This window comes from Schistocerca serialis, chromosome 3 (genome assembly GCF_023864345.2).
Source record: "Schistocerca serialis cubense isolate TAMUIC-IGC-003099 chromosome 3, iqSchSeri2.2, whole genome shotgun sequence".
NCBI classification, from domain to species: domain Eukaryota; kingdom Metazoa; phylum Arthropoda; class Insecta; order Orthoptera; family Acrididae; genus Schistocerca; species Schistocerca serialis.
The window spans coordinates 216485156-216511305 of record NC_064640.1 but is presented as its reverse complement, the minus strand read 5'-3'; the positions used below and the strand labels follow the sequence as shown (position 1 = coordinate 216511305).

At 39.0% G+C, this 26150-nt stretch overlaps 1 protein-coding gene across 4 annotated transcripts in view; it reads right to left on the bottom strand.

Annotated features, from left to right (window-relative positions):
* Positions 1-26150, bottom strand: part of LOC126469944 (inner nuclear membrane protein Man1) — a 341802-nt gene that overhangs the window by 213612 nt on the left and 102040 nt on the right. For 3 of the 4 annotated variants that reach the window (XR_007586098.1, XR_007586097.1, XM_050097349.1), the window contains exon 3: positions 15265-15458. Coding sequence is in view for 2 of the 4 variants with exons in the window: in XM_050097349.1 (XP_049953306.1) it covers positions 15265-15458 (194 nt within the window). In the remaining 2 variants the exon portion in view is untranslated. The remainder of the gene's footprint in view (positions 1-15264; positions 15459-26150) is intronic. The other variant, XM_050097350.1, reaches the window with a different exon arrangement.

Here is a 26150-nt window from a genome sequence, read left to right as displayed (position 1 = left end):
GGTGCATGCCTGTGTACAATCATGGTTCCATAAGTAACAGCAAACATTTTCCCCTGAAGGTGTCGACAATCTTGTCTCATAGTGAGATAAATGTAGTAATAATAGTGGCAATTACTTTTGAAATAATAAACAGTTTACTTCTTTTTCCACACGTCCCTTTTTCACTTGACTGCCCCTTATATTTACTGAATTTTGTTTTGAACAATTGTTCCATGGAAGGAGACTATATTTTTCTATTTGTGCAATGTTTAACAAATCTTTTCAGAAATGAAATGCAATTAATGACATTAAATTAATATAGGGTTGTGTGTTGGTAGGTGAGGATGGCTACAGTGAGTGTGAATATGGAGTACAGAACAGAACTGTTATTAGAATTCTTGGTGCAATATTCTGTGATTAACTTGGTTAGAATGTAAAATCTGTAAGTTAAACTGGACTTACTCTCATTTAATCTTTTAAGAGTGTGTACACATACTATGGAGGAGTCCTTGTTAGGTTCTATACAGATTATGAAATGTAACTGACCGAAAGTATGAGAGACAATGTTCTAAAAGTTTCACTATCCTTTCAGTCAATGATTCCAATATAATTTGTTGTTATAATGGCCATTTGGCTATACATTGCCATCTACAGATCTGTATAAGATAAGAAGTTTGTCAAGCTTCATTGCACAACTAATAAGAGAATTATATCTAATAAACTGATGAGGCAATGGTCATGAGGAATTGGTCATTTCAATGAAAAATTTTTTACTGCTATTATTGACAGAAATGAAACTCTTTCTGAATAATTAAGTGACCGACCTTTTAAAGATTGTGTACTGTACACCAGTGGAGCACCAGAGCTTATAGAGACTGGAGGCAAGCATGAGTTAATGCTATTTTAAAGCTGTACCAGGAACTGATACACAAAACTGTAGATACATACGATTTAGCTTAATGTAGCACAAAATTTTGCAGCATATTTTATATTAAACTAACCTGACTTGAGGTAGAGCAGCTCCTCCATAAAAATCAGTAACAATTTCAGAAACTATGATATGCAAACTTCCAAATTCACATTATACAGAAAGCTGTTTACAGTGGTGTTCTAAGATGAATAACTACTCTTGACTTTCAGAAAGCCTGATTTTTCCACATTACGAAATATTTGAACTGATGTGGGGAGGCCACGACACTCGCTTCACGGTTTTACTTCAAACTTCATACATTTTAGTGGTCCATTAGGACAACATAAGGCCCAAGTAGTAAAGCATACTACCTAGGCAATTTAGAGAAAACCACAAGAGAAATTTTACGCCTAGAATATGTGCCTATGCGTTGCGACTCCGAGCATCAGCTGGTGGCAGTCACGTGATTAGCGTTCAAGCTCCATAATCAGTGGATCTGTGGCTTGTGGATCAACTCCAGCTCAGTTCTTTTTAATTACATATTTCTTTCAACTTTTGTCACACTATTTCACACACGACATCTGAAAGGTATAAGAATGAAAAAACACGTGTATTTGCATGAACTTTGTTGAGTTCATACATACCACATGGCACATTCTTTTGCCAGTTGAAATTGTACTTTAGTAAATGTGGAACATTATACTTCAAGAGAACAATTTGTTAATATGTGCAACAAGTGATGCTTTCATAGTCAATGAAAGTTGTAAAGTATCAAGCAATCCTCTGGCAAAGAACTGCGTCGAAGTAAAGTAAATCTTTTATTCACTTGTGTAATGAAGTGAACTAATATTTCATGTGTTCTACTTTGATGAGCATTTTCCCACAGCAATCAAAGAAACCACAGTTATGGGAGGACAAAAGTAGTTTCATCTGGTCACAAAAATGGCAACAATGATTGGGGCTGCTTCTGTTCCAGCTGTCTGCCTGTGCATGAGTTGCACATTTTTCTTGCTGTTGCGCACGTTTTTCTTGCTGTTGTTTTCTGTTGTATTTGTGTATCCTACTACTTTTTCCCCATGTCTGAGTCACCATGGGAAATGTCTCTCACCAAAATTGCACAATTTCAGGGGCAGAAGACTGAATGCCTGCTGCTCACTATCAGCCAACTGATGTGAATACTCGCCAAGCAAGCAGCACTGATGCCAGTAGCTGCTCCAAAATTTCACCTATACCACAGCCAAGACAAAAAATGGTCAGACTACAGGGCCCAATTAGAGGCACACTTTTCTGCCTACAAAATAAAAGGTATGGAGTGTTATGCTTACTTTTTGTTCACCTATGGTCCTACAGTTTACGAACTCCTTGTGAAACTGTGAGGCAAAACCATTCCCAACAAAGTCACGTATAACAATCTTCTGAAACTGCTAGATAAATATTACGACAGTCGCACGTTTTAAATTTTTTTGTCTGAAGCAGCAACCTGCTCATAAAGTCAAACACTGGATAGCAGCCTTCAGAGGTCTCACCAAGCATTGCAGATTTCATATGTTTGTGTGGAATTAACTATAGTGAAGTAACATTACATGATGCTATCACACAGAATGTATCTGATGCAAGTACCCACACTGCAATTCTAAAACTGCCTGATGCTGACTTAAAAACAGTACTGTCTACAATGGAATGTCAGACTATCGTAGACTCAGCTGAGGTTGATTATAAGGCTCCTTGTGTTTCAATTGTATGTAGTGTACCAGGCACTCACTCTCATTCACAGAATAGTGTTCATGTAGTTCAGAAGAGAGCTCAGACAAACAGGGCGTGCAGAAGCAAATATTTTCAGTCTCTTTGCACACGGTGTGTGTTACAAAAGTGTTGGATAAAATCGTATCCTCAGTGCTTTTCGAGACATGATCATAAATATTGTCCTAACTGCTTTCAATGTGGACATGAAGGATACATTCAAACTGTATGATGTGGCAGGAAGTGCAGGGGTGGCAGCCACTGTTGTGCTAGTGTGTGGCGGACACAGCTTCACTGTCACCAAGTGTTCACAGTGCAGGCAATGCCACCCAGGTGCAAGTTGAACCAAAAATTTCTACATTGTGGAAAGCTTCCACTACAATACGCCAGCAGGGAAACAAATGTTTTGCTCATTTAAAAGTGGAATAACAGACAATTAAGTTACAGCTGGACTCTGGTCCTTCTGTTTCCCTGATACATAAAGACATTTATGCCAGAATCAGTAACCCATCACTACAGCAGCCTACTTTTATTTTGTCTGCCTATGATGGACAAGGAATTCCAGTCCTCAATATGTGTAGTTTGCCAGAAAATTTTCAAGGAGTGACAAAGTGTGTTTCTTTTCATTTACTCAATTTTTTTTTTAAAAAACCCGCAAACATATTTGAGTTAGATTTACATGATTTATTCAGCATATGCATTCAGAACAATGTGTTACAAATCAGTGTTTCTGTGCCTCACACTAACATTTATGACTTGTGTAGTAAGTACAATGGACTATTTGAAGCAAGTAAATAAGGGGCATAAGACTTTCAAGTGCATATCACTGAAGGATAATGCACAGCTGTGATTTTTTCACACACAACCTGTCCCCCATGCAACATATGAGCCAGTTGCTCAAAAACTGCGATGTTGGAAAGGCAATGGGGTTATCAAAATTATTTCTGCAAGCCAATGGGTATCATCCTTGGTCATTCTGAAGAAGCCTTCACGTGGTTTATGTTTGTGTGCCGACTTTACGGTAACAGTAAATCCACACACTGTAGTGGATTCTTTTCCTCCTCCATGTCCAGAGGAATTGACGGACAGACTGGGACAGTGCTGATACTTTTCAAAGATAGATTTGCGAGAGGCATACGTAAAATTACTGCTGGACGAACAGACCATGCAACACTTTGTGATAAATACTCACTTAGGTTTGTTCCAGTTTTGAAGACTACCATTTGGAAGCGCTTCAGCTTCTGCCATTTTCAAACAGTTCCTGGAACAGTTAACATCAAAGGTCCCTTCTCGGACTAACTACCTGGACAATATTGTCATCGCGGGTCGTATGCCTGTGGAACATTTGTCAAATATAAACCGTTTGTTTCACTTTCTTTCTGCAGTGGGTTAAAGTACAACAATGAAACTGCTCCGTCACATAATAACCACACAGGTTATATATCCAACTACATTCCATTTGGTTTCAATTAAGACACCTGCCAGTAAGGAGTCACGGGGAAGCTCAGCCAGTATATAAAATTTATTTCTAGCACTATGCAAATTGCTGCTCCACTTAACTGGCTGCACCAGAAAAATGTTCCTTATGTGTGGCTCAAGGAATGCCAGTTCGCGTTTCAGCAATTGAAAGACGCATTGTTAAGTCACAGATGTCGGATTCACTTTGACCAGTTAAACCTGTTGTGTTAGCTGTGTACATATCTTCTTATGGGTTGCAGTTGGCTCTCCTGTAACACTGTTTCTTCTGACAGCTCTATCGCTTTTACCTCAAAAACTCTTAAACTGCAGTGTAACTACAGTTAGCTTGAAAAAGAGGTACTTGCCATTATCTATGGTGTTACAAAATTCAACCAGCATTTGTATGGTCAGAAGTTCTATTTGTTGGCAGATCATTGGCATCTGACGCCCTTGTTCAACCTCGCCAAGGCTGTCCCACCTTAGATGGTGCAAATATTGCAATGTTGGACTCTGATATTGTCTAATTATCAGTATGAGTTGTCGTACAGACCAACTGCCCAAAAGTTGAAAGTTAACATGTTGTCTCAGCTACCAAGTGGTACTGACATAGCATTTGATTCTTGTGAAGAATCATGTTTTCAAATTGATTCTCATTATATTGAATGTCTTCAAAATTTTCCTCTGAACATTTGGCACATTGCTGCGGCAACTGCTTCTGACACAATTCTTCAGGTTGTTTTGCAACATGTGTGCCACAGGTGCCCACACAGTTTGAAAGAAGTTTCCCATCCAGTGAGATGACACTATTTTTCGCATTGTCAATCATTTTTCATGCAATGCTGTATGCTACTGCATACAAGGAACAACGACGTACAGGTTGTGATTCCTCAATCCCAATTGTGGTAAGTTCTGTCTTTACTGCACCAAGGTCACTGGGGCGTAGTTCACATGAAGCAACTTGCCAGCCATCATTCTACTTGACAGGGCATAGATGCTCAGCTTGGGCAAATGACCACAAGTTGGAAAGTTTGTGTGGAACAATTGTCAGCTTCGCAGCAACCTTTCTTGAGTGGCCACATCCATTCAGACCTTGTCAGCACATTCATATCAATTTTGTGGGTCCATTCTACCACAATGTTTGTTAGTGGTAGATGCTTACAGTACATTTCCTTTTGCTGTCATCATGACATCCACTGCAAGTATGGTATTGGATTTGTCTCCTATTTTTTGTCTGGAAGGTCTTCCTGAGGTCACTGTCTCAGACAAAGGTCCACAATTTGTATCACCTGATTTTCAACAGTTTTGTGCCGCCATTGGCGTACACCATGTGGCTACTGCACTTTTTCACCCACAGTCTAACAGTAAATATGAAAGGTTCATTCAAATGTTCATAAGTCACATGGAGAAACTGTTCCTGCCACTCAAAGGGTCCAGCTCCAAAAATTTTCCTGTCCTCCTACTCCTCCTTGCCACATGATGGGAAGTCACTGGCAGAATGTTACATGCCCAAAGGCACCGTACCCTGTTATACCTTATTTGTACACCATGGAAACAATTAGTTCTGCATGGTTGGACGAAGTTTCAACTGGATGATGAAGTGTTTTACAAAGTCCTCGGCAAGCAATACTGTTAGGAGCTTGGAGTCATTACCAAGGCAATCACAGATTTGTCGTATGTCGTCCACAGTCCTGCTGGGCTACTGAGGCACCACCAATACCAGCTGCGCAGTGCATACACGTATATCGGTGATTCTGCTTTAGAATGTTTGTTCACAGACCAAGCACATCATTGCAGTCCTCATCTGTGTCATCGGTGCTGGCTCCTGTCCAGCTGCTGCAGTCCATGGTCAAGCCAACCCCAGCAGCTGATCATGCCGCTCCAGAAGATCTCCTGCCATCCAGCCAACCACAGCATATGCGACTCTGGATGCGAGCGTACACCCTGTGACTGGTTTTACGGCGGATGTTCCCAGTGTGGGCACGGAGGCCCTATCGGCCACAATTACCCTCCCCTCCCCCCTTCCACTGTCATCACGTTCCTCCATCCTACACAACAACAGTGCAGAGGTTTAGGAGGGAGGGGGGTGATGATGTTCAGAACATGTGGTGCCACACACAAAAGTTGGCATTAATGAGGGCTCGCTGCAATTCACAAAAATGTACAGCAGGTACTCCTCAACAGACCTTGCCTCTCCCTCCAGCGCTGCAAGTTATAAGCTCAAATCATTCTGATAGCTGTGACACTGCATCTGTTCCAGGGCAAGCTCTTTGTTTTCCATGTTTTGGGTGGTGATAGCATGGACCGAAACAAAAATCTAGTAAACATGGGCTCTAAAATACATATCTTATGAGCTATGAGCTCTTGTTCAGTAGAAGAGATGTGTTTCACAATAGCAAACATGAACAAGTTCACATAGATCTTAAGATATGCTGTTTACTAGACAATTTTCTCTTGTCTAACTCCATACTATCTCCTCCCAAAATATGGAGGGCAAAGAGCTTGTGGGAGAAGAGGTCCACTGTCAGAGATATCAGAATAATTTTCACTTATAACTTGTGACACAGTCATTTCCAGACCAGGGTCTCTTACTGCAAATAGATACATTTACCTTTCTCCATCATCAATGAAAGTTTGTAACATCACCACAGAGTCACCCTGTAATAATGAATGTCACATGAGAGTATCAGTAACAATCTAAAATAATTCACACATTGCAGGATCTCATTGCACAAACAGTAAAATCATTCAATATGTGCAAAATAAATGAAAAAGAGAGTTTATACCATATGAATAGGTCAGTTTGAGCCCAAAGTTCAGCTGACAGTGAAGCTTACTAGACACGGCCAGCAACTGAGCTGTAGTAATGGCCATGATATCTGTGGGTACATCCAAGTGGAATTTAAGGAAAGGGACAATTAAAAAGTATAGGTTTCCTCAAGTTAAAAGTCTGAACACTGCAGTGGTTTATCATGCATGACGATATTGGAGGTGGTATTTTCTTACATTCCTCCAACCTTTGGACCAAGTTACCCAGGACTCCACTGCTTCAGCAAAACTATATCAACTCAATGGCAATATTTCAGCAAGCATAGAACATGAAAGTCCATTGCTTGTGGTCTTTAAGATGGACAACCATCTCAGTGTGCCAACAACAACATTAAGATCATAAGGAATTTCATTTTGTACAGGAAGGGAGGCTGTAAACTATCACTGTAAAGACAACAGGCACCTTTGGATTAATTATCTATGGAATTCTTAATGGTTTCTTTATTTGTCAATTTCTTTGTCCTTTAGATACCACACTCTCTCAGAAGAGTAACAGAAGAAAAGAGGTAACATGCAGTGGCGTTACAAATGTTCAAGTAATTTTACAGAGATTCTTCCCCTACTTAAGCAGCTCCACTAAATGGCTGAGCAAAGATCATTACATCATTTTGACAGCCTGACGAACCTGAAAGAATGTCAGCCTATGACACAAATTGTCAAGATATAGTCAGGATAAATAACTGAAGGTATCATAAGCCACAACCATATCTTCTTCATCACTGGAACCTGTGATGCCAGACCACACCACCTCGATTTCTACAATACAATGCCCTGTAGCAGATATGCCTCCATCTGCACTAACTGCCACAGTAAAAGTATGTCAATCATTATCACAGATGGAACAACTCTCACCACTGGAGGCAGCATTGTGTCTTCCATCACAGTGGCACAGAGACTCTATCTAGTCACATATGGCATCCATTGGGAGAAAGAATCTTTTCACTTCAATCCTCCTTGGATACAGATTCATCAGGTCTCCAAAATTGGTGGTTGGTTGATTGGGGTTAAGGTACTAAACAGCAAGGCCATCAGTCCCTTGAACCAAGGGTAGTTTACATGGAATTAATGACTTCCACAAATTGTGTGTTCTGATGCTGAAAGTATACAGAACCAGTGAGACTGAGGCACTGAAGGCAATACTGATGCTAGAGCTGAGAAATAATTTACAGAGAAGGGTATGAACAGCAAGAAAAACCCCACCCCACATCTGACACACCCCCCCCCCCCCCAGCCCAGTGAAGGGCAAAGACAGTTTCAGAGCAAAGAATATCTTCAAGTCGACTAATTCAGAACAGTGAAAGTGAGAAAGCTAAAAATGTAATGGACGTCAGTTGGACCATGAATAATAAGAAAACGAGGAGAGAAATAGGTACGGCAGCAGGTGGGTGTGAACAAAGCTCTTCATGTGATGAAAGTGGTTCCACCCACAGCTGTCTCACCCCTGCCCCAATATAGTCAAGCGGTTACACAGCACCCACTATTCAACAGAGTGCTACCTCTAAAATAGAAAATATGGTGCACCAGAAAAAGTCTTCAATTCTGTCATTCATGTGAGCTTAAGCCCTAAAAAAAAGAGCAACATCAAAGGAGGGGTTGTACAAAAGTATGTATTAGCCAGTCGTCCGTTTAGGAAACCTTTATAAACAGTGTCGGTGACTACTCAAAAGCAATATTACTTTTTCACATGGTTTTTACATAAGTATGGCAATTCAGATTTGGGATGGCTGTGTACACACTGTTCTCAATTTGATAGTGATCAGTAAACTGAATGATATTCCTCTCCGTCAAGTCTGGCATCCACAGTTAGCATTAGTGTATGTGTCAAAGGCTAACAACACAACTGGTTCGAACATGTAAGTACACTAAGCAGTCACTTAATACACTAAATGTTTGGCACACACTAAATTTTGTATGGGGGGGAGGGGGCAGAAAATTTAAGCATGTTCTCACTTTTACTTTTCTGAATTTGCCAACTTGAAGATGTTCGTTGTTGTGTAACTGTCTTGTTATCAGTTTTGTCTTCTGACCATCATATTGTAAAATAATTACTCTTGTGGTCACACAAGAATGGGTCATGAAGACCTGTCTAACAATGATGCACTTGGTCAATAACACTCAAATAACTGAAGGAGTGTTGTTATGAGTTCATTGCTATAACAATAGATAAATTTCCATTTTACCTAGCACTAAGAGGGTTGCAACACTTCAAGAAATAATTTGATAACTTCAATGGCAGATGATGCAGTTTGCTTCAGATCCATCTCTGTAAACTGCTAAACATGTTGCACGTAAAATACTTTCTGTAACTAAAAGAATTCAGCTTTTATTAATTTGGTTCTAGTTTCAGAGTGGAATGATGGCACAATTAAAAAAACTACTAAGACAGAAATTTGCAGCAAAAGTAAAATTAATTTTTCAAGAGTTCAGACCTTCCTGATGCCCCATACAAATGGCCAAAAACTGATGGAATGTTACGTCCACTGAGAATACTTCAAGAATTACAAACCATACATTATTCTCCAATTAATGAACTGTCGAACTGAAGAACAATAGCATACAGGACAAATGTATACCAACTACTACTACTGCTGCTGCTGCTGCTGCTCATGATGATGATGATAACAATAACAGTTAGTTACCTTTGAGATTGGATATGGTGAGTTGACGTTAGTCGAGAAATCCTTTAAGATGACAAAGATGTCATTACCAACATCACCGAGTTTGAACGAGGTCATTTAATAGGGCTATGAGAAGCTAGATGTACTTTCTGTAATATTGCAGGAAGCTTTGGAGGGAATTTAGCCACTGTACATGAGGGTTGCCAGCAGTGGCCACAAGAATGTACGGTCACAAGAAGACGAGCTCCGGTCAGCCACATGGCACTACCGAGAGCATCATGTTCGGTATTTCGGTGTATGGCTCTGGCACATCATACCACATCTGCTACAGTGATCTGAGCAGCAGATGGCACCACAACAACACATTGGTTGCTTCAAGAACAGCTCCAAGCTAGACGCCATGTAGCATGCTTTCGACTGACCCCAAACCACCACTATTTGCAATTCAGTGGTGTCAAGCAAGAGAGCAGGGTGGAGGTTGTTTTCTTCTGATGGGAGGTGGTTTTGCCTTAGTGCCAGTGACAGCCATGTGTTGGTTAGGAGGTGCCCAGTTGATGACCTGCAACCAACCTGCCTGTGTACTCGACACACTGGAGCACACCTGGAGATATGGTCCATGGTGCCATTTCATATGACAGTAGGAGCACTCTCATGGTTACCCCATGCACCTTGACTGCAAATTTGCATGTCAATCTGGTGATTCAACCTGTTATGGTGCCATTTATGGACAGCATTTCAAGGCCTGTTTTCCAACAGGATAACACTTGCCCACATACTGCTGTCACACCCCAACATGCTCTACAGAGTGTCGATATGTTGCGTTAGCCTGCTCAATCACCAGTTTTGTCTCCAATTGAGCACATATGGGAAATCTTGGATCACAACTCAAAAGTACCATCCACAACCACCATTAACCGTCCCAGTACCAACTGACCAAGTTTAGTTTAGTTTAGTTATGTCATGTTCCGCAGATCGTTTTCACGATTATGTTATTGATATGATATGGAATAAGTCAGATTACAAGATATATATAAACACACACATGAATAGTGTTAATAATACCGAAATTTTTAGTTCTACACCTGCAACTATATTTAGAGGTCCAATTATTATTATAATTATTATTATTATTATTATTATTATTATTAATACCATTTCTGAAACAGAAACTCATCCATGGAATAGAAGGAGCTGTCCAAAAGAAATGATTTTAAGCTAGATTTAAAATTTGATCTGCTACCTGTCAGACACTTTATGTTGTTGGGCAAATGATCAAAGATTTTTGTTGCTCAATAATGTACTCCTTTTTGAGCAATTGACAGCTTCAATAACAGATGGAAAAGGTCATTTATTCCTCTAGTGTTGTACGAATGAACATCACTGTTCTTCGCGAGTTGAGATGGATTATTTATAACAAATTTCATTAGTGAATATACATACTCTGATGGTGCAGTTAAAATACCTAACTCCTTGAATAAGTGCCTACATTACATCCTTGGGTGAACACCACTAATTATTCTCACTGCTCTCTTTTTCACAATCAACACTTTATATCTAAGTGGTGAGTTACACCAGAAAACTATTCCATAAGACATTATTGAGTGGAAATATGCAAAGTAGGTTAGGAGGCTGATCTGCTTATTACCAAGACTAGCAATTATACGAGGAGCAAAAGAAGCTGAACTTAATTGTTTGAGAAGCTCACTAATGTGCTTCTTCCAGTTCAAGTTGTCATCAATGTTAAAACCCAAAAATTTGGAGAAATCTACCCTGTTAACTGAACCCTGTTCATATGCTACATCAATTGTCAGTATGACTCTATTCGGTGTACATAACTGGATATAGTGAGTTTTTTCAGAATTAAGGGCGAGTCCATTTTCTGATAACCACTTAATAATTCTTTGAAAGACATCCTTAACAATATCTTCAGCTGCTTTTTCTGGAATGGGATTTATTATAACACTCGTGTCATCTGCAAAAAGTACTAGTTCTGCTTGCTGAACGTTAAGTGAGAGGTCACTCATATGAATAAGGAACAGCACATGACCCAAAATTGAACCCTGTGGGACTCCCTTTGTGATAACTCCCCATTTGCTAGAATTTACCACCCTCCCAACATTATTTGTGTTATTCAGCACAACTTTTTGCTTTCTGTTCATCAAGTGTGATTCAAACCAGCTGTGTGTATAGCCTTCAATACCATAAAACCTGAGTTTTTCCAAGAGTGTGACATGATCCACACAGTCAAACGCCTTGGAAAGATCACAAAAAATACCAACTAGTGATAATTTGTTGTTTAGGGCTTGTATTATTTGATGGATAAATGTGAAGATAGCATTCTCAGTCAAGTAACCCTTCCAGAATTCAAATTGTGACATGCTGAGTAAATTATTTTCACTTAAATGTGAGACTAATCTTGAATACATAACTTTTTCGGATATTTTAGAAAATGAAGTCAGCAATGAGATTGGTCTACAATTAATAAAGTCACTCTTGTCTCCTTTCTTATGAAGAGGTTTGAAAATTGTGTATTTCAATCTGTCTGGAAAAATTCCCTGTGCCAGCGAAGCATTACATATATCACTAAGGACTCCCCTTATTAAATTAGAACAACAATTCAAAATTCTGTTAGAGACTCCATCAACACCACATGAGCTCTTGTTTTTCAGTACATAATTCCCTTAATTTCAGTGGGGTATGTTGGTGCTATTTCTAAAGGCCTAAAGTCCTGGGGAACGAAATTTTTTAATTTTTTTATTTTTTTTTTTCCTTCTTCAACTGAACCCTTTAACCCTATTTTTGCTACTACATTCAGAAAGTGATTGTTAAAAATACTTGCAACTTATGAATTATCACTCACATCATCATCATTTAGCTTTATTGCTATGGTATGATGTGCACTGTCTGGCTGCCCCGTCTCCCATTTGACAATACTCCATATAGTTTTAATGTTATTATCTGCATTATTAATTTCTGTCAGAACACATAAGCTTCGAGACCTCTTAATGATTTTCCTTACAATATTACAGTATCTTTCGTAGTAAGCAAGTAGTGTCAGATCCCGACTTGTTCTGGCCTGTCCATATATTTCCCCTCTTCCTCTTACACGATATCTTAATTCCCTTAGTAATCCATGGCTTACTTGACTTTGTAATGGTTTTTTTGGATAACGTTTCAAGAAAGCAACTCTCAAATACTGAGACAAATTTGTGGTGGAATAAACTGAATTTGGCATCAGCATAATTTTCTGTGTATACTTCATCCCATTCTACCTCTTCAAGGCTGCTCTTAAAACTCTGTACCCTGTTCGCGTCAATAAGCCTCCTTGCCTTGTATGAACCTGCCTGAAGCCTCTACAGTGTTATATGTGTTAATTCCATTAACTGTGCATCATGATCAGATAGCCCACTAACAACTGGGTACACATCAATCAATTCTGCCTGAGCACTGTCTATGAAAATGTTATCGATAAGTGACCTACTATCCTGCTGCACACAAGTTGGAAAATTTACAACAGATACTAGATTGAAACAACCAAACAAAGATTCTAGCTCATTTTTCCTATCCGTATCTTTTAAGAAATCTACATTAATATCGCCACAAACCACTAACTGCTTCTTTTTGTCTGACATGTAGCTCAATAATGCCTCTAGATTTTTCATGAATAGCTGAAAGTTACCTCGAGGGGATTTGTACATTGTTACAATTACTATAGAAGTACACTGCAGTAGCAATGCTTCAAGGATCTGATATGCACAAAAACTATTTATTTCAATATTTTTGACTTTGTGTCCAGTTTTTATACATAAGTAGGAACCCCTCCTTTTTCCATGTTGACTCTGCATGAACAGGCATGGAACTCCATCCCACAAACTGACATCCAGCACGTGTACAACATAATGCATGCATGTTTGAATTCAACATTCTGGCAGTTACACTGGTTATTAATGTAATAGCATTTGACATTTTCAATGGCTAATCTCGCGCATAAATTAAGTTGAAATCTTGCAATGTTGATTACTTAAATATGCTGTCTAGAAAAATGTATTCCTGAAATTACACTACTCTACATCAATAATTTTTTGGTGTTGCCATTTTTTTCCATCAGTTAAGTAAATGTTTCTGTAATGCAACGGAAAAGCACCACTTTTTTTATTATTTGCTTGTGAAAAATAATCACTTTATCAGCAGCTGCCAACAGTCTTCAGAAATGTGTGTCCTTGTTGTTCCAGTGTTTTGTTTCCAAGATCATCCACCCATCTTCCATTAGGTAGTAACCTCCATCTTGTCTTATCTATTAGAATCCAGAAAAAAACTTCCTTAGCTACCCGTTTCACTAGGAGACTTTTCATGTTTGTTAGTTGTAATTAAATCTTTAGCTTCATACTGTTCCCTGATCCATTTGTTCACTTTCTTTTCTCTCCTTGAACTTTTGAACCAGCCTCTCTGCACTACTCACTGAGCAACCCTCAATTTTTAAATGGTTTTTCACACTGAAAATCCAGGTCTCATATCCACTAACCATAATTGGTGATGCACATGGACTAGGTTTTCTGTTTCACACACATTGGAAGCTCACTCTTGAAAATATATAATATACCAATATCACTCCAGGCCACACTTTTGTTATTTCTTTTGCTGTGCTGTTTGAGGCTTTCTTGACATAATAACTGCTTGAATGGTTCACTCGTGTTGTGTAACTGTAGCTGTAGACCTGAAGACCTGACACACAGATTTTTCCAAATACCCAATTGCACATAAATACAATGGACATTTTTAAGAACTATATATGTGTAATAAATACATGAAAATTATGACAACAGAACACCATCTGACGTGACACTTGTGAACCATTTAAGCATTTCTTTTGGTAACTAGCCACTCATTGTTATCACCTTCAACTATCCTACAAACAAAAGATTCATCAATTAATTCTATGAATTCTTTGTTAATTTGCAAAATTTTCTTTTCAAGGAGTTGATTAAATAGTTTATATTGTCAATTTTAAGACCTAAATTCAAAGTTGCTCTGCTATGCCCTTCAATTTGTTGTTTATCTGCACTAGAAGCACGCAGCACAATATCAACAAAATGGACATAGATTCTGCATGTTCATTACTAGTTTTCCAAGTTTAGGGATATGAAAACTTCCTCAATGACAGCTAAGAATAGTTTTGACAATACGGAATATCACTGTCCAACTCCTGTTTCAATTCTGAATTTCTCTCTATCCTGATGAAGAACTGAAGCTTAGCACTGACATTTATTGTTCCAAATACCCTCTTGCATATAAATACAGAGAAAACTTTTAAGAGCTATGAATGTGTAGTAAACAAACGAAAATTTGGGTGAAGCTAAGACACAACCCATCAGTTGCCATCTTGCAACAGCTTCATGACCTGTCAGCAGAGACAAAAATTCAGCCAAAAAGTGTTGATGAAACGTACTGTCTAGCATTATGAGCACATAGTAGAGCAGATGATAGCACATGTTATTGGAAATGCTTTCAGGGCTAAACAGATTCTGGAAAGTGGTGGTGGTGGTGCAGTAAATATGTAGTATACACCAACCAACAAATATTCCTAAGTATCAGGACACGAAATGAAGCATTCTCACACTTGTAATTTACATAAAGTATTTAAATCTGCTCAAGGTATCATACATAGCAGCATTTAAAAAAATGGTGTCCACATATAAGAATATTGCCTCAGATTCTATTTCTTTTCAGACTTACCTGTGTGACTCCGGTATGACTTAACTCTTCCTAGAGCTGCATATGATACTCCCAGGCCAAGGAAAAAAAGCATCACAATCAAAACAAGTGTCTTCGGCACAACTTGACAATTTCGTGAAAACCAATTCCTCTCTTCCGTTGTCGGGAAACTTTCTATAGTTCTGTTACCTTGTCGTTCCAAACTGCCAAACCTGCTGACAAAATATATAGTGATATAATTCTGTTGCAATTTCTGTGAAGTGAGTGTCAAGACTGACTAAATGGTTACTGTACTTTACAAACATTTAATTAATGCTGTAATATTTAATTCAAAACACCAATGACAAAATTTTACAAGGTGTACCTACTGATCAAGTAACCTTTAACAAAAAATGACCGTGAAATATCCTTATGTCAATTCTTGTTTCTTCAAAACTGTAACTGGGATATTTACTGCACACAGCATGAATAAAAAAAATACCACTTCATCCACAAATGCAAAGAAACAATTTACAGGTAGTATCAGATAATTACAAATTCTTCATGGAGTACACACATTATCAAATAAATTTACTAAAATTCCTTCTAGAATTTAAGTTCTCTCCTGGACCCTTCATATAACCAGGTGTTTGTTGCTGTGATTTCCAGTCGAAAGACTAGTTTGATGTCGCTCTCCATGACAGTCTATTCTGTGCAAGTCTCTTCATCTCAGCATAAATACTGCAACCTAAATCCACTTGAACCTCCTTACTGTAGTCATGCCTTAATCGGCCCCTGCAATTGTTAAGTCCTACACTTCCCTCCATAGCTAAATTAACTGTTCCTTGAGGCCTCAATGATCTGACCTATTAACTGATCCCTTCTTTTATTCAAATTGTGCCACAAATTTCTTTTTCCTCAATTAGATTTAGTATCTCTTCATTAGTTATCAGATCTGCCCAAATAATTTGCATTCTTCAGTTGCACCACATTTCAAATGCTTCTATTCTCTCCCTGTCTGTAATATTTATGTCCAAGTTTCACTTCCATGCAAAACTACACACTCCAGACATAGACTTTCAGAAAATACTAACTTTTAAATTACAACAGATGTTACGATATTTCTCCTTTCATGAAAGTGTTTCTTGTCATTTCACGTCTGCTGTTTATATACTCTACTTCTACCATCAGTTAGTGGTCTAAATATCTTTTTAGCTTCCTAGAGGTTAATGTCAATACATGGTCTAGCCTAACAGACTTATTGCTTGGCCATCCTCACTGGACTCTACTGGATCTTCTCTTTCCACCACCGGACTGCAGAGGAAGCAACACTGTTTTGTGTGAGTGCCCCAGTATCAGGGGTGCACCTTCAAGCACACCCTGGGTCGAATCTGGGAGTACATCACAGTGCAACAGGGGCACAAGCTGGTTCTGGTAGTAACTGAATGAGGGATGCTGTGCAGACACAACAACCAGCTTTGGTTGCAGCACTCCAGTTAGATGTCTCCCTCATTCAGAAGGTCACCACAACAGTGACAATCTCTGCACCAGGCCCTACAACTGCTCATCACAGATGACTGGTGTCTCTTCTGTCCATTCCACCTACAACAAGCCCAAGAGTCACTGATCCAGCACATCCAGGGCTGGTGGTTTCATGGATCAGTGTCCATTGGGGTTCCCTGCAGGAGTGGGATGGAAAGAACCAACACCCATCATCTGCACAACACAGCATTAGTGTGGCCTTCTTCTGAAGTTCCCACACAGCCTCTGGAGCCTCTAGCTCTGGTTCCACCACCACTATCTAGGGACTACACTGTTGATCTGGAACTGATAATAGGGACTTCCTCAAGCAACCATCCACTGGCATCTCACTGTCCTCTCCCACACTGGCAGAGCTGGTTTTGGCCCTATGTGTTGATTCAATAGGGAGGGATCTCATAACCCCACTGGTATTGGTGGAAGATGTGTAACTATCAACAAGCGAAGAAAACACTGAGAGGGAAACATAGCATCTCCTGCCTACCTATCAAAAGGCCAGCTAGCCAACTGATTTAAGCCTGAGCGACCATAAGTATGGTCTCATTCTCTGTGAGTCCGTTGACACCGTGTTCTGATCCAACCAATGTCTCCCTAGAGGACAACACTATATTTACAGACCCCGCCAATAACAAAGCAGACTGTTCTTACTGTTGCGCGTGTAGACAACACCTGAGTGTGAGATTGCTTGAGAATAATCATGCTTTGACACCTACAGACTGATATATTTATTTATACTAGTGAACTAACTAACTATTACGGCAAACCTCATCACCCTCTATCAATATCGCTATGCTTGCGTTACTATATTGCAATTGGCCTAATGCTGTGTGAACTATGAATTAATTGTTCGAGTTTTTTTCTTTTCTTGTGGCTCAGGACTTTGATTTTCTTGTGGCGCAGGACAATCACTTTATTTTATTGTGAACTTATTGACCTTTGTTTCGTGCTCCAGTGAACTTATTCCAATGCAATAAATAACAGCTCACATAGAAGTGGCCTCTGTAACCTTCCTAATAGCATAATACAGCAGTGTCTCAATTATCAGGGTACAAATCATCCAAGAATTCAAATATGTAAGGAAGGAATATGCAGGTTATAGTTTCCAATTCTCCTATTAATATTCTGAGGCTTATAGGAGACTAGTAAACTCGCCTTGCTATTAAGCTTTTACATTTGCTGGTCTGGAACATCTACTGACATTAAAAGACTTTTCCATTATTATTATTGCATTATGATTCCAGTCCAATTGTACATAAACACATACCAGAGATTCCAGAAAAAATACTCTCTTGCGGCATTATTAGCTGTTCTCTATTATACACTGATATATAATTATGTGTGTGTATTAACTTTTTTTAAGAAACCCAGAAAAATCATTGTGTTTTCATGTTAGAGTGTTAGTTTTCTGGCAGAGTTCAAATGGCACCTTACCAAAAATTATGTCAGAGAATGTCGTAAGACTGAAAGAAATACATACTGGTTTCACTTCGAAAGACATTAGAAGCAATAAAACATACTGACAGTGGCAATGAACTATTCAGTAGCTAGTGAGTATGTTGTAAATATTCTAACCACTGGTGATGGAAGAAAAATATTTGACAAATTTATAGAAGAATCGAAGTCTGTTCCGTAAGTATGGTTAAAGAGAAGACACTGGATGAGAAAAAATAACTGGCAAGTGAAGGTTCGCTAAATAGGTTGCAAATATTTTATTGGGCACACCCCTTTTTTTATTGAGCACCTCCTTTCTCAGGTAAAAACTTAGCTCCAAATGACTTGGCATCTGATCTGTTTTATGACGATTTTCAAGATTTGGGGGAGAAAGAGTGTTGTATACTTTTATGACTCATATAACGCTGATGAGACGAGTTAAAATTTTAAAATTTTACCATTTAAAACATTAATGGAGCAAAATGACAAGTGCCACAGGTGCTAAAACGAATAAAGAGCAATTGATTGTAATGACCTGTACTAATAAACCATCACTCACATCTTCCTACTTTAGGTCATTGGTAAATCTAGCAAGCCATGGTTTCTGAAAAAAGCCCTTACAAGTCTCTTCATCCACTACAAAAATCATCAAAGTGCATAAAAGTCTGTAAATTTCTTTTGTGATTAGTTTTGTTAGTAGTTTGTCTTTAAAGTTGTTTAACACCTCATGTCTCAGCGGTTTCCATTAAAATCTCTGCCCTTGTTGGACAACATTCTATCTCACCAAAGTGAAACGCAATCGAAATGCAAAAAAATAAGTAATTTCTCCCACACAATGAAACAAGCCTAATTTAGCTAATGAAACAAAGAATTATTAAAACTTTAAGTGACACTATTGACTACGCCTTCAAGAACTGCTTCTGAATCACTGTGACAACATACCTTTCCATGAATGCGCACATCCCATATACGAGGGTGGTTTGAAAAGTTCTTGGAACGCAAAAGAAGAAGAGTACTTACATCACTGAAACTTTTTTTATTTTTCAGTGTAGCCTCCTTGCAGATTAATGCACTTGGTCCAACAATTCTCCAGTGCCTTGATCCCATCTCGAAAATGAGTTTCCTCCAGGCCTTCATTTGAAGTGAATTCTGTCTACCAAGTAAAATTTTCAGTTTTGGGAAGAGATGGAAGTATCAGGTGAATAAGGTGAGTGTGGCAACAATTCATACCTTAGTTCGTGTAATTTTGCCATGGCGGCAGCACGTGTGTGCGTGAGCATTGTCTTGATGGAAGATAGACTTACTTCCTTGCTAAACATGGCATTTTTTCGCGTATCTTTTGTTGCAATTTGTCCAGGAGGTTAGCATAGTATTCTCCAGTAATTGTTTGCCCAGTGGGGAGATAATCTACAAACAGAGTCCCCTTCGCATCCCAGAACACTGATGCCATTACCTTTCCCACCAAAGGAATTGTCTTTGCTTTCTTTGGTGGTGGAGAATCAGCATGTTTCCACTGCTTTGACAGTTTCATCTGTGGTCACAAACCGGTGCAAAAAATCTTGTTCTTTTCTCCCAAAACTGGCCAAACATTGTTCTGATATGTCCATTCTCATGCGTTTTTGATCCAGTGTTAAGAGTCGCGGCACCAATCTTGCAGATAAGTTTTTCATTTATAATTCTTCAGTATAATTGTGGTACATCCTTTCAGAAGACATCTGGCAAGCGGGAGCAATTCCACGCACTTTCAATCGGTGATCCTCCATGACCATCTTGTGAACTTTTGCAATGATTTCTGGAGTAGTGACACATCTTGGTCGACCACCGTGCGCATCATCATCTAACCTCTACTGATCAAATTTAAATTCATTTATCCACTTGGCAACAGTTGATTATGAAGGAGCAGAATCCCCCAGTGTACTCTGCAAATCAGCATGAATGTCCTTTGCTTTCATACCTTTCTTTACGAAGTACTTAATCACTGCTCGAATTTCGATTTTTTCGATCTTCGCAAATCACTACGTGGGAACAACAACAGAGTCATGTTACTGCCACAGCTCTCTTCCAAGAGCACTGACGTGGTACATGTTCACAGGCAACAGTACAATGAATATCACGTGAACATCTCATTGCACTAGCCTCTTGTGGTGATTCCGAGAAATTTTCAAACTACCCTCGTATGTCAAGCACACTAATATTGAGCAACTATATGTACTTCTTGGGTTTCAGAACACTACTACACAAAAACCACAAGATATACAGAAAAATGACACTTATCAGTGGATAGCTTTGATCCATAATGTGCACCATAGTATAGTTGCAGTGTGCACCACTAGGCAGCAGGAGTGTCAGAATACAGTGTATAATGGAGCGATGCAGGCATACTGTGCCCTAGAATTTGCTAAATGTGAGTCAGTTGTGATGGTTCAATGGCAACAAATTGCACGACACTGGCTGCTTATGTGGTTGACTGGGACCGTGAGCAGGTAAGGTGAAGTGCATGCAGGAATCATTCATCAGGAGCTCAAAGAAATCAATGACACATGTTAACAGAGAATTGCAGTTACTATGATAAACTGTATGGCACATTTTACTCAAACTTTTGCATGTCAACCCATACCAGCTGCAGTTGTTACATACACTGACTACATGTGACAATGAGCTCGGTTCTGACTTGCAATGACTTCCAGTGGCTACTGGAAGAAGACTGTCTTTCACAGAAGATGCTTTTCAGTGTCAAACCCACATTCCATGTGTCTGGGAAGGCGTATCATCATAATGTGTGTGTGTCTGGGATACAGAATGTGTACATGAGATTATGGAACACATTCATGATTAACCTAAAGCCAGTTTTGTGCCATGACCTCTTCAAAAGTTTAAGGGTCATTTTTCTTTGCAGAGAAAACAGTGACTGGTACTGTGTACCTGGACATGCTTCAGCAATGGCTTATACTACAATTATAGCACAACAGCCTGGTGGCCTGTTGGTAAAGCCCATGCCTCAAAATCAAGAGGCTGTGATCTCAAATCCTGGTCAAAGCACAGAAATTTTTCAGTCTACCTGTAACCTAGCCTTTACCTCTCAACGTTGTGAAAATTCACGAGGAATGACACATGTTTCTGATTACAAACTTAACTAGAAGATTACAGAGACTCTGAGGAGGGGAAAGTTGGCCAAGTAGTGCCCAATTTCAACATTTGCACCTGGTCACCGATGCACACAAAATTATTATATAGCATGACAGTGGAGATTTCATTTTGCAACAAGGTGGTGCTCAATCACATTTTCTTTCACACTTACTGTTCCCTCAATGCATAACCGCCACAGCGTTGGGCTGAACATGCTTTCCATCCTGACTACTACTTCAGTGGCCCCTGGTCACATGACTTAACTCCATGTGAATTGTTCTTATATGGTTATGTTGAAGGTGTGTGTTCCTGCCTCCATTGCCACTTAATTTGGGAAAGTTGTGAAATGCATAAGGGGATAATTAATGAGGATGCCAATATCAACCATAACACGTTAGGATGGATATGACAAGAGCTTGACTGTCACATTTACTTTTGACATGTCAAAAATGGTGCCCATAGTGAGCACATGTAATGTGTGTTAAACTTGGAGACATGCTCTCATCCTCTGATGTGTGTATATTCTCTGTACGTCTTTTAGTTTTCACACAGTCGCCTTCCAAAAACCTGGAGGTATTTCAGAATAACCCAGTACTTTGGAATACAGTTTGGGAAAAAAACCATAAAATCATTGTGGAGTAATCTGCTAACTATGAAAAGTATGATGATATTGAGAATCTGACAGCAACAAATAAACGGCTTTCAAATTAAGCTGAACTTGTTCAGAAAGACATGAATGCTTGGATTCTGACAGATGTAGAACTTGTGATCAACAATCACTTGCTAGTAGAGATGGCAAACAAAGTTGTTGGCAACAAATGTTGACAAAGAGTCTTGTGGCGATAAAAGTGTGGCAGAGAAGCTTGCTATGTAACAAAAGTTTTTGAAGTACTCACTTTAAACTGTCTTGACGTTTGTGGATCAGCAGCTTTCAGCCTCCTTAAGTGACTTTTGTGTAGCGAAAGAAGGTTCACATGGCTCTCAAAAGCCTCTCAGCCTCCATGTGGCAAAAAATTTCAAAGCACTGCTTTGACCCACAGTAACTGGGCTTTACAACTCACCAAGTTTTAGCTCTTGTCTGTAATGTTTTATGTATGTCACAACTGTTCCTAATATAATTTAGCAATTTTTTATTGTTGCTATATATACACAAATATCAATTCTGTTACACAATTTATGGTATTCTATCTCGCCCACAAGAGCTGTACTGTCCCATGTACTTATATTTTCGTGTGTGTGTGTCTACAGTAACTGTGCAATTTCACTCTTACACTAAGGTGCACCTGTTATCGATACTGCAGCAGAACTCTATCTGCAGCAATGCACCATTCTTGTTGTGCAATGGTCTTAGCATGGGACGACAAGTATAACTTATTTTTTGAAATACCCTCATACCAGTTTTTCCATTCTTCCGTAAACAATTTTTTTTTTGTTCATATTTTCAAACCACGACTTATTAAACCGATACACAGGTGTGCTGAAAAGCAACACCTCCAAATTTTTATGTGAAAACTCTTAAGCCTTTTTAAATAAAACAAATGTTATTAGCATTCTACATCTTTATTCTTCATGTATACATATTTATTTCTCAACATAATCACCCTGGCGATGAACACTTTTCTCCCAACAAGACACCACTTTATTGATACTGTCACAGCAGAATGTTTTACATTGTTGACAGAGTCACAACTTCACCTCTGTTTGCACCATTTCATCACTATCAAAGGGAAGTCCTCAAAGGTATTCTTTATGTGGTATCGATAGCAACGACGCCACGGTGTATTAAAGTTATTAGGTTGGCACTACGACAGACACCGCCCTCTAGTTAGTGCTGTGCAGAACTCTACGAGTGTCACTTCAGAGTCTGCCCATTTCATCAAGAGCAGACAGACGGGACACTTCGCACCTCATTGCAAAGTTATGTATTCTTCTTGCTAGAGTAAAGCTGATTTAAATTCATACTGCATTACCGACGTGTTTTATCTCACCTGCTCCTACTCGCTGCCTTCATTCGGCCAACCTTTCAGTTTCCATTAGCAGACCCACGCGCCGCCTTCCAGGTGGGATACAAAACTTCAAGTTTTGGAGACATATGAAAATCTCATGGGGCCAAGCCGGGGTGATCAACGACTGAAGCCAGGGTGTCGGATTGTTGCAGTCTCGTAGTGCTGATGTGTGGTCGTATCATGCTGAAGTAGAGAGTGATGCGAAATTCAATTACAGCACGCTATTTTCCATGCAATGGTATAGCTAAATTACACACCAACATGTTACACCCTTCAATTAAGAGCCCTCTACCAGCAGAGAGCTTTGAATATGTAGACATGAAGAATAAAGACATAGCCTTTTATTTTATTTAAAAAGCTTTAAGATTTTTCATATTAAAAATTTGGAGGCATTACTTTTCAGCACACCCTCATAGTGCAGTAATATTCACACCTATCAACACCTGCTTTCTTCAGCATTACTACATTCTTCTTAAAGTCAGAGTATTTCACCTGTCTCACATGTCTTGCACACCAGTAGTTTTGTCATCATTGGCTCTCCCAAGGGTCTCAATAATTATTGAGGAAAGTAGTCCACTCCTCCGGCTTTGTTTCGACTTAGGCCCTTCAGTGCTCGGTCAAATTCTTGCAGTATCATATCTGCAATTTCATCTTCACCAACTTCCTCTTCCCTTTCTGTTATATTGTCTCCAACTTCACTTTCCTTGTAGAGTCGCTCTGTATGTTTCTTCCACCTTTCAGATCTCCCTTCTTTTCTTAGTATTGGCTTGCCATTTGAGTCCTTTATATTCAAACAGTTGCTTCTGTTTTTTCTAATGGTCTCCCCCTTGTTATATATGCATCTACAGTCTTGCACTTGTCTTCTAATCATTCCAGCTTAGGTGCTTTGCACATCTGCCAATCTCACTTTTTAGACATCTGTATTCCCTTTTATGTGCTTCATTTTTTGTATTTTTATGTGCTTCATTTGTTGTATTTTTATATTTTCTCCTTTTCTCAAATTCAGTATCTCTTGTGTTATCCATGGGCTCGTAATAGGTAAAGTCTTTTTATCTATTTGAGCCCCTACTGTCTTCACTGCCTGTATTTCATCTCTCCATGCTGCTCATTTATCTTCTGTGGTATTCCAGCTTCGGTCAATCACTGCCTAATGCTCCCTTTGAATCACTCAACAACTTGTGTTTTTTTTTTTCCAATTTATCCACCTCACATCACCTTAATTTCTGACCTTTTTGCAATTTACTCAGTTTCAATCAATAGTTCATAAGCAATAAATCATAGTCAGAGCCCCAGGAAACACCTTACAATTTAAAATCTGGTTATGAAGACTCTGTATTACCATTATATGATCAATCTGAAGCCTTCCAGTGTCCCCATTTCTCTTCCATGTATACAATCTTCTTTCATGGTTCTTAAACCAAGTGTTAGCAATGACTAAATTGTGCTCCATGAGAAATTCTACCCAGCAGGTTTCACTTTCACTCCTTTACACCAGTCCACATTCACCTACAATTTTTCTTTCTCTTCCTCTTCCTTAACCATCTGAATAATTTCTTTTCACTCATCATACATATTCTTCCAATCCGTTCATTATCTGTGGAGCTAGCTGGCATATAAACTTTTACTACTATGGTGCTGTTGGCTTCATGACTTTCTTGGCTATGATGATGTGTTTACTACACTGTTCATAGTACCTCACTGGTATTCCTATTTTCTTATTCATTACTACACCTACTTCTGCACTGACCTACTTGATTTTGTATATACAGCTCTGTACTCACCTGACCAGAAGACCTGTCATCCTGCCACCATACTTCACTTACTCCCATCATATTTAACTTCAACCTATCCCCTTTTTATATTTTCTAATTTCCATATCCGAATGAGGAATGAGAATATCATCCTGAGTAGTCCCCACTGGAAGATCAGAGTGAGGGACTATTTAACCCCGGAAAAAATACTGGCTTTTCCCAGTACCAGCACAGCAAGGCCATGGTGGCTAATGTTACAAGGCCAGATTAGTCCATCATCCAGACTGTTGCACACACAAATACTGAAAAGGCTGCTGCCCCTTTTCAGGAACCAAATGTACAACTGGCCTCAACAAGGTTTACACCCCCCCCCCCCCCCCCCTCCAATTGTGGTTTCACCTACAGTATGGCTATCTATATTGTTGAGACAATCAAGCCACCCCCTCGGCAAGGTCCATAGTTGGCAATAGGAACATTCCCATGGCACTGATTTAATTTTGTCAGAACTGTTGTCTCCAGAATACAGGGTGTTTATAAATGAATATCAGGGTTTTAACACTTTATAATATTTATTATATTAAACTTACAGTTATAAATGATATGTCAAATGAAAGAGCAACTCAAACAGTTTTCCCAAGAACCTTATAAATGTTCAATGTGAGCACCATTTGTCACACAGCACACATCAAGTCTATAGCCGAGTTCTTCCCAAATGTTGATAAGTGTATCTTCAATGATTGTAGCAAGACAAATGGCGCTCACATTGAACATTTATAAGGTTCTTGGTAAAACTGTTTGAGTTGTTCTTTCATTTGACATATCATTTATAACTGTAAGGTTAATGTAATAAATATTATTAAGCATTAAAACCCCAATATTCATTTATAAACACCCTGTATCATACACAGCCTATTTCGTTTCTAGTTTTCATATGCTTTCTACAGAACAACACAGTTTTTCATATAATACAGATTCAATCCAACATCTTATTTACTACTAACAATGTTATAATTTTCTTTTCCGATCAGTTCCTGCACAGCGAACTGAGTGAGGAAATATTTTACTTCACAATATT